Source organism: Neopelma chrysocephalum, unplaced genomic scaffold (genome assembly GCF_003984885.1).
Source record: "Neopelma chrysocephalum unplaced genomic scaffold, ASM398488v2 Primary Assembly neopelma1_96821, whole genome shotgun sequence".
Taxonomy (NCBI): domain Eukaryota; kingdom Metazoa; phylum Chordata; class Aves; order Passeriformes; family Pipridae; genus Neopelma; species Neopelma chrysocephalum.
In genome coordinates this window covers 1084595-1094250 of record NW_020925465.1, presented here as the reverse complement: position 1 = coordinate 1094250, position 9656 = coordinate 1084595, and the positions used below count along the sequence as shown (strand labels likewise).

At 40.6% G+C, this 9656-nt stretch overlaps 1 protein-coding gene across 3 annotated transcripts in view; it reads right to left on the bottom strand.

Annotated features, from left to right (window-relative positions):
* Positions 1 to 5581: 5581 nt before the first annotated feature.
* Positions 5582 to 9656, bottom strand: part of RNF38 (ring finger protein 38) — a 108852-nt gene continuing 104777 nt past the window's right edge. For all 3 annotated transcript variants that reach the window (XM_027709675.1, XM_027709676.1, XM_027709677.1), the window contains one exon: positions 5582 to 8374. In XM_027709675.1, the coding sequence (XP_027565476.1) occupies positions 8312 to 8374 (63 nt within the window). In that variant the 3' untranslated portion in view covers positions 5582 to 8311. The remainder of the gene's footprint in view (positions 8375 to 9656) is intronic.

Here is a 9656-nt window from a genome sequence, read left to right as displayed (position 1 = left end):
GCTTTCAGGCTTTCATATAAAATATTGTTACCTAGAGGGCGAAAGGGATGCCAAGCAAAACACTCTCCCTGTTTGAGCACTGTGCCTTATACACTCCATGTGCTGTCAATTTGCAGTCCATATTTGCCATAGTGACACTGTCCCTCTGCACAGCCCCATCTAAGGAGAAAAGCACTCCCAGTCTTGTTCACCTAGTAGCAATGCCAGTAATATCTCTGAGGTGGAAGGATATCACCTGATGTTGTGGCTGTACCACAGAGCTTCAGCAGGACCACAAAAGATTCAATGTTTTCTGCAACATTAACAGCATCCATGACAGCATCTAAGAAACAGCTTAGAGATGGCATCTCACCAGGTTTCCCTGAGCAGTACCATTGTGGCAGCAAGGCTGAGCTGTCCACACAGCTCACAAGGAGCACTGTCACACTGGCAGCAATGTTGTCCTTAGCTGTGTCTGTTCTGCGCTGTCATTGCCACAACTGTCAGGAAATTGGCTCGGCTTGGCAATAACCCATAATTCCTCCCACTCCTGAAGGGGAAACACACCATGTTGGGAGGTGGGGAAAGACAAAAGGGAGGAGAAGGAATGGGAGTACGTAGAACTTGCCTAGTGATTGAAGGTTTTGTGTTATAAAACTGCAGCTCTGAGACACAGCCAGATGCACAGGGTGGTGGAGGGAATGCTCTCTCCATCTCCCTAGAAAGCATCAGTTGTTGAATTACTGCCATCTGCAGTTCCTAGGGAAGCTAGAAGCCTTCTGCTGGTTGATGCATTTTGCCTTATCCAGTGGGCAGAACACAGCAGAGGCTTGCTGTGTCTGTATACAGTCTTCTCAGCTATCTTTTGTCTCATTTTTTCCTCAAGGTCCTAAAACAAGATAAAAATGAAAGTGTATCTTTCCATTTCCACTTGCCTACAGAGCAATCTACCAAATGGTTCATGAACTGAGGGCAGAAATTCCAGCAACAAAGCTGTCCTGTATCAACAACAAACTCAGCTGTGTTTCTAAAGCTCAGGGATGCTGTGATCTACAAGATGCTTGATGCTGAGATTCCCCTTGGCATCAGATCCTGCAAAATCCACCATGAACAAAATTATGGGCTTACATTGGAGAGATGAACTGCGAAGCACTCACTTGTAAGACAATCCCTGGAAAGGCCAGCAGCGCAGGAGTGTTTGGTACAAATGGATTCCTAAGAACAGTCTCCTTAATCAGCATAAGCAAATCTTGTCTGTGCTCCAAATTTCTGATACCCTGAGAAAGATTTACCAAAGCAGATCATTGGTTCTTTCTCTTAATGGATTAGGAAAGACTACACCTTTCACTTCAGATAGGGATTTCTGTCAAAATAGCACTTTTCCCTGTTACCTTAGGGTCAATTTAAGAGTTAACATTTCCCCAAGGCCTTCGGTTAACCTGAAGGCTTCTGCTTCTGGCTCTCGCCCCTGTCCCCTGCCCCGGGGTAAACTGAAGTCACACAACAGTTCTCTATTTGTTTTGCTCTTCTATTAGTAAATTGATGAAACCTGACTTCTTGAGGACATCACACAAAAATGAGGGCATGCAGAATCGGATGACCTACAAATACATCACTGGAACGACTATTTGTGTTGTGTTCTCTGTGACTTCCTCAGCACATGATATTGATATTAGTCAGTAAATGTCACCCCTACAGAAGTTGTATGATTTCCTGTCCTTTCATGTACAGTTAATGACTGTGCATTGTGGAAGCACATTCTTTCACTGAATGAGACACCCCATTAATAACAGACAGACAGCATGGTGATAGAATTAATTTTAGTATGTGAGTAAGCCATCATCCAAGACCAAAAATGACATCTTTATTTTCTGATGCTGTATCATTTGTAATACTCAACTGCATTTACTCCTTTTGTTGCCAACTGATCGTCATCCACGTTGAAGTCTTAAAAATCTTTTCATCCTCTGCAACCTCCTTTCCCTGCTGTGTTTCCTTAAATCTGGTGATGCTACCTCAAGCTGCAATAGAATAGAGAGGAAGACAAAGAGCAGCCTGTAGTAAATATTTTTTTTAATTTGGCCTTGCTCTTCAGAAGGAAAATAACATAGCAAAATGTTACAAGGCCAGGCAAAACACAATCATACAGGTCCAAAGTGCTCCTGGCTCTCAATGTTGGACTCGATTTAGAAAGGAAGCATATGTTGCAATGGAGTAGTGATAACCCTCTGTACACAGAAGGGATATGGTCTGTGATTAACAGCAGGTCAGTAAAGTGCAGAGCAAGAGCAAGTTGTAAGAGAACCAATACTTGAGATATTGCAAAAGTGGGTGTTCTAACAGCACCTCTTTCAGTTAGCATGATCATTTTATTAATTTTTATAGAAATACTTTCTAATTACTGTGCAAAACTATCACAGCTAACTGTTAAGGGTCCTTTTTTCTAAGATGGTAGGCCATATAAATATTATGCTCTATGTCTCTTATTTCATTACTAGTCTCTTGCACACGTAAAAAAGATTTCCATTCCTTGTTTTGAGTACAGTTCCTGCTTGTTTCACTTGTTGAGCTCACCAGTTTATCTTCAGTTACTGAGTAAGACTTTATGATGGCCCAGGTTCCTAGTACTCAAATAAGCTCTGAACTGCTTCTTAAATTCTCTCCCCATATTCCTTCTATAACTGCCTCTCAAAAGAAATCAAACATCCTTCAAACCCTAGCAAACATGGTTTGGTCAATATAATTCTCCTGGACACGCAAATCTATGGGGAGAAATAGTGAGCTAGAAGGAGCTTCATGGAGTATCTCCCAGGATATTTATCATGGAAGACTGTGTTGCTTGGGCATCTGCACAGCAGTTAACTTAAGACTCTTCTAGGGATGACAAGATGGTGCTTTACCTATCACAGATGTCCATTTCAAAATGAAAATCTGCTAAATTTTGTTTGAGGTGGTACATGAATTCTTTCAGAACAGGAAACTGCACTGTGAGACACAGTAGGGTACAAGTGGCACAGTGCAATCCCCTGCAAAAGCCAGCACATAAGACCGTGTCAGGCAGAACATATATTTTAGAACTGATGACTCCCGTTTTATTTGCACGTTTGAAAAAGCACTGAGTTTTATGGACACAGTAATTCAAAGAATCACAGAATATGCTGAGTTGGAAGGGACCCATCAGGATTACCAAGTTCAACTCCCGGTCCAGCACAGGACCATCCTCAAGAGTCAAACCATATGCCTGAGAGCACTGTCCAAATGCTTCTTGAACTGAGACAGGCTTGGTGCCATAACCACTTCACTGGAGAGCCTGTTCCAGTGCCCAACCACCCTCTTGGTGAAAAAACTTTTTCTGATACCCAACCTAAACCTCCTCTGACTCAGTTTCATGTAGTTTCCTCAAGTCCTGGCACTGGTCACCACAGAGATCAGTGCCTGCCCCTCCTCTTCCCCTCATGAGGAAGTTGTAACTGCAATGAGCTCTCCCCTCAGTCTCCTCTTCTTCAGCTGAACAGAACAAGTGCCCTCAGCTGCTCCTCACACGGCTTCCCCTCAAGGCCCTTCACCATCTTCACTGCCCTCCTTTGGACAGTCTGTTACAGCTTTATATCTTTCTTACATTGTGGTGCCCAAACTGCACACAATATTCAAGGTGAGGCTGCCCCGGGTCAGAGCAGAGCAGGACAATCCCCTCCCTCCACTGGCTGGTGATGCTTTGCCTGATGCCCCCCAGGACAGGGTTGGCCCTCCTGGCTGCCAGGGCACTGCTGACTCAGATTCCACTTGCTGTCAACCAGGACCTCCAGGTCCCTTTCCTGGCACTACTTTCCAGCATCTTATGCCCCAGTCTGCACAAACATCCGGCGTTGCCCCATCCCAAGTGCAGGATCCAGCACTTCCCCTCATTGAACTTCATATGGTTGGTGATTACCCAGACCTTCAATCTGTTGAGGTCTCTCTGCAGGGCCTTTCTGCCCTCAAGGGACTCAACAGCTCTTCCCAATTTAGTGTTATAAGCAAACTTAGTATCTCTTCCAGTCCTGCCTCAAAGTCATTTATGAAGATGCTGAAGAGCACAGGGCCCAACATGGACCCCTGTGGAACCCCACCAGTGACAGGTCACCAGTCTGATGTCACCCCATTCACTGTTGACCCGTGAGCCAACTGCTCACCCACCACATGATGTGTTTATCCAGCTGTGAGCTGGATAGTTTGCCCAGAAGGACACTGTGAGAGACAGGATTGAAGGTTTTACTGAAATCCAAAAAGATTGCATCAACTGGCTTCCCTTGATCAGCTAGGGGGGTTACCTTGTCATAAAAGGAAATCAGGGGGGATAAGCAGGACTTTCCTCTCATGAAGCTGTGCTGGCTGTGACCAATGACTGTGTTGTCTTTCAGGTGTTTTTCAAGACCCTCCACAATAATCTTCTCCTTAACTTTACCAGGCACTGAAGTGAGACTGACAGGCCTGTGGTTTCCAGAGTCCTCCTTCTTGCCCTTCTTGAAAATCGGGACAACATTTGCCAGCTTCCAGTCAGCTGGGACCTCTCCGGATTCCCAAGACCGCTCAAAAATCATCAAGAGAGGTTTTGCGATGACATCAGCCAGCTCTTTGAGGATTCTGGGATGAATCCCATCAGGCCCCATAGATTTGTAGGGATCCAGATGGAGCAGCAGATAACACCCTTAGAAAGCTGACCTTTCAGGCAAGGCTGAGTCCTACAAATTCTCACACTTTTAAAAATACGACACAGGATTCCATACCAGCTTCTTATGCTCTCTCAGATTAAAAAAAAATGTTGCTAAATGTTCCCCCAGTCAGGGAGGCAAAGCTTTCCCCTACAACACAAGTGGCTGCTGCCAATATCTCAAGTTGTGTGATCGTGCACAGAAATATGCACAGTAACAGAAGACAGTAAACCTCTAAGAGAAAGAACATGACAAAATTGTGTAAGTGTACATCATACATTTATTACTGAACAACTCTCTCAACTCCAAAATTGGGCACAGGGATTAAAAATAAAAATTCATTGCACTACCTAGTAAAGCATTACTAGTAACTCTCATAAAAAATGTACAAATTTTGTTAAAAATTTATCAAGCCTTCAAATGATTTGGTTACAGATATTTATAATACATTTAAAACTACATGTTAAATGATACAATAGCATATGATTTAAAGAAAACACTTAACAAAATATGATTCCAACAAAACCCATAAGCTTTCATAATAATTAGCAAATCTGAAACACAAGTAACAAAATGAGGTAACAATGTACCAAAGGAAAAAACCACAGCTTTTACAAAGGCCCAAAGATAACTCAGTCAAAAATGTTTTCTACAATTAAAACAGTTGGTAAATCTCATCCCAAGTATTATGCAATATATTAAGGACTGTGAACTCACATTCAAGAGCCTGTACAAAATGACATACAACACATGGCCTTACTTCTTTTTGTAAAGAAAGCCACAAAATGAGACACTGGAATTATCTGTAGGCCTTGATATCCACTAAAATGTCAAATTAAATTGACAGTTTATGCAAAAAAACCACAGCAGTGCCAATATGATAAAGCAAACATATTAGAGGTTGGGTTGTATTTTTTTGTTTGTTTTTTTTGGAGAAGAAAGAGTCAGTGGATAGCAGAAAGGCAATGAACACAAAAAAGTGTTGCTGAATTCAGGTGCTGTCAGGCACCATGGCAGGCTGTGCATAACATATGGCAGTTCACAGCTGAACATGAATCCCCTCCCTTGACAGCCACCACAGCGAGGATGTGGTTGTGGCTTGTCTGAGCTGATTCAGAACGTAAGCATGTGTGCTGTTTGTACACCAACCACGGGAAGCAAGTCCACATTCATCTGCAAGAGTCCCATGCAAACCAAAGAACCATTCCAGGAGAGATGAGCCGTAACAGTGCAACAATTAATTTCAGCATTTTACCAACTTAGTCCCTCCATCTCCTAGATCTCCCACCACCTCAGAGAATTTTAGTGGGGGGGGGAAAGGGACATTTCTTCGGTTCCAGAAAGAGAACTACTTCCCCTTGGCTTCAGAAGAATGTGTCTTGTTTACTTGAATCAAGTTTAGAAAAAGTACCCTCTTTCCATGCTTCGAACTGAATATTAAGCACAGTAGTGTTAGTCATGTTTAAATCTGTACACACAGAATTTTTTCTTTTGCAGTTATATAAAAGAGCCTAAGTTTTGTAAGACATGCGTGGCATATGCTTTCTAAACAACATGATTTTATTTGTTAAAAAAATAAACTTCATTACATGTAATTTAACCTGCTAGGTGCTATTGTGAAAAGCCTATTCTTTAACTCCACAGAAGAGAGGAGAAATTCTATTATTTTGAAGTTGATGTAACAGCATTTTTATTTATTTAGTGTTCCTAAGTATGGATAGGTAGAGAAAGCTTGACTGAGAACTACCTGCATAACTAAACAGAGGGAAAAGCATCTGAAATAGGGCAAAATTGTGCTTTTATTTAGCTGCACCAAGAGCTGTGACTGGTCTGCAGAATCTTCAAAGAGGAAAACCAGCATGGAGAACATCTAACACTGTTAGAAATTATAACTGATACTAAAGGATAGCAGCATACAAAAGCATAAGACATGATAAAGAATAACTTAAAGCTGAGACTGGCAGCAAGTTGTAGCAATACTGGTAATTGTGCCACTTGTGCTGCTGCAACCAAAGTAATGACATTGAATTTACGAAAAGAATTTCATTGCAAAAAGTGCATCCTTTTAATAACTGTGGTGTATGCAGACCTAAATATTTTGCTAAAGCATATCAGAAATGTTAACAGTGTGAACATTACATAGAAAGCTAATTTTTTTTCAACAGCCTAAGTAAAATATTATTCCGAGCACTTGAACAGAGATTATCCCCTTCTATTTCACAGCACTGTTCTGGAAGGTGTTCCATTTTCTCCTATAGCGGAGTGCTCTGGAAACTTGATTGCAAAAATGGAGGGAATTCCTTCTTCTATTTACACTCGCCATTAAATAAGGAAAGGCAAGAAGCAGCATCAGGGCAACTGAATTCTGCAGTTAATGACCAAAACCTACCTTCTCTTTTGATACAATGAAAAAAATATAAAATTTTACTTCTCTGAGAAAATGCTAAAAATTGTATTTTATTCATGAAGTTGCAGGAATAAAATTGTAACCTTTTACAAGTTATTTTAGTTACATACAAACTCCCTTGTAGGTGACAAAGAATGTATGTATATAAGCTAAAAGTTGATGACCTTAGCAAGTACAATGGCCAAAAGTTAAGAGCTGTTCCACAAGAGCCTCAGTGTCCTTTCTGCTTCCTTTCATGGAAGAAACACATAACTGGCAAACCCAGCTAGAAAAATTTAAAAGGAAAACAGAAAAACATTGATATTCATATTAGCAATTGAAAATGTTAATATTGCTAAATGCGATATTGCAACTCTACATTGATAAAATAACTTGTAAATCAGCCATTTAAAAATCCAGACTTTGTAACATATGATAAAAACCCCAAGGTTACTCATGTATGAACAATCAATGCATTCTTTAGTGGTACACACTTAAAGCCTCCAATGAAGGGGAAGCATAACAGCTGTTTGAATAGTAGGTAGAAAGGTCTTTACACCTGTAAGTACATTGGGGAGGAAATACTAAATGTCTGTAATTGCTGCACCCACCGCATTCAGTGTGCAACTGCAAACACAAGGAAAGGAACCAGTGTACAGTACTAGTACTGTTTAAATAACACACAAGATTATACATTGCAGCATAATTATTACTACACACATACGTTCTCAGTACATGCTGGTATATAGGTTCTCAAACACACAGGCACACTCAGTCACAGGCACGCTTCACACACCCTCTCACAGGCAAACACACACTCACACCATTCATTCCCACTCACAGTATCTGAAGGCTCTATATAAGGTAGATTGCTATATTGTTTGGAGCTACCACTTTTTTTTTTCTCCTTTTTCTTTTCTATAAAAGCACATGCTAAAAGATCACATCCACAGTAATCTCGCAGCAATACTCGGAATGATCACACAGAACCCAGGGAATGTTAGTGCACACACAAAATTAAGCTAAAAAAAAAAAAAAATCTTTGGAGTTCCAATCACACTGTTAGTATAACAATCCTGTAACTGTGAAGACTAGTTATAAGCTTTATAATTGATTAAGTCACACAGTGCAAAGTAAGGTCCATTGACCCTTTTGTGTAAAGGGTAGGCTGGAAGCCACATGGGTAAGTTCAATAGAGAGTTCATATATACATGTGACCAGAAACACCCAAACCAGATTTGTGCTCCTAGGTTGGTCATTCTGAATCACGATGCACTTCCGAAGCATCAGCTCTACAGATTGGGCAGGTACGATTCGCCTGTAAAACCAGAAAAACAGGAGGGGTCACTGGACTGACAAATACATTGCTAAAGTAATGTGACACTCACACCTGTGACTGGTGAAGAGCAGTTCAAGAGTACTCTAAACAAGAGAAGACAAAGTGTGCTTATGCCTTTTTTTAATTTGTTTTGTTATGTTAAGAGTGGTGTGGTGAGTTTGCCGATTCAAAATTGTTCACAAGAAAAAAAATAAATTGTGGCTTCTATCTTTAAAGATCGAGCAAAACAACAAACGGGCTCTGTCTAAGTGACAGTGGTTTTAATAATGCAGACTCACAGCTCTGGAACATTGCAATCAGATGGATGCAGTTAAGAAGCTGTACTGTGTGCTGCAGCAAAACCCAACAAAACAAGATGAGCCACCTTGGGCTGCAAATAAACATCTTGTGGGAGGGTGTCATGTTGTCACAAGCTCTACTGATCAGGAATGACATCAAGCTTTGTTTATTCAGTTACTGTCACAGAAAAACATCATATAGATTTGGTCAAAGCTGAAAGCAAATCAGGGAAAAAGGCAAGGGGTTTTAGTAAAGGGGAAGGGGAATTAAAAAAGAAAGTTTAACAAAGAGAAGATGACCTGACTAAACAGGTATTCAAGTAATGCACCAGCAGGTCTAGATTTGGCCCTTCAGTAAAGCACACACTGAAAACATATCCTGTGACTCATTTACTTTTATAGCTTCCTTAAAAATTAAGACAGATGAGAGGTAACATGCCTTAAGGTACTGGGAAAGTATTTCTGCCTTCTCATTCCCCTTTTCAAATAATGGCTAATTTCATTTTAGCCAATGATGAGAAAAAGCCCCAAATAAACACACAACATCTATGATTAAACATTTTCTTTGCAAAGGGCAGAGTGAAGGGAACCCTTCCCTGCCCCAGATTCTGTATTTCATAGTTACGAAAACTGCAGGACCAACCACTGTAAATTCCAAGTCCTTCTAAGGAAACCAAAATTTTCAATGAAAATACAAGTGACGAGTATCAAAAAATGTGGCTCTATAGGCCAGAATTTAGAATTCATTGTCACAAATCTCAAATCCAAACAATAACTAAATCCAGTGAAAGTAACAAGTTATTACTGAAAAACATTATTTAGTAATGCAAGTTAAAATGAGGGTATATTTTTCTGTCAATTACTACTGTTATCACTGGTTTTGTAAAGCATGGATTGGAGAAACAATTAAAAATTTATTTCCCTCTAACTAGCAGTTTTGAAATATACTTGAGGACAACGTCATTATTTGGTCACTTCATTGT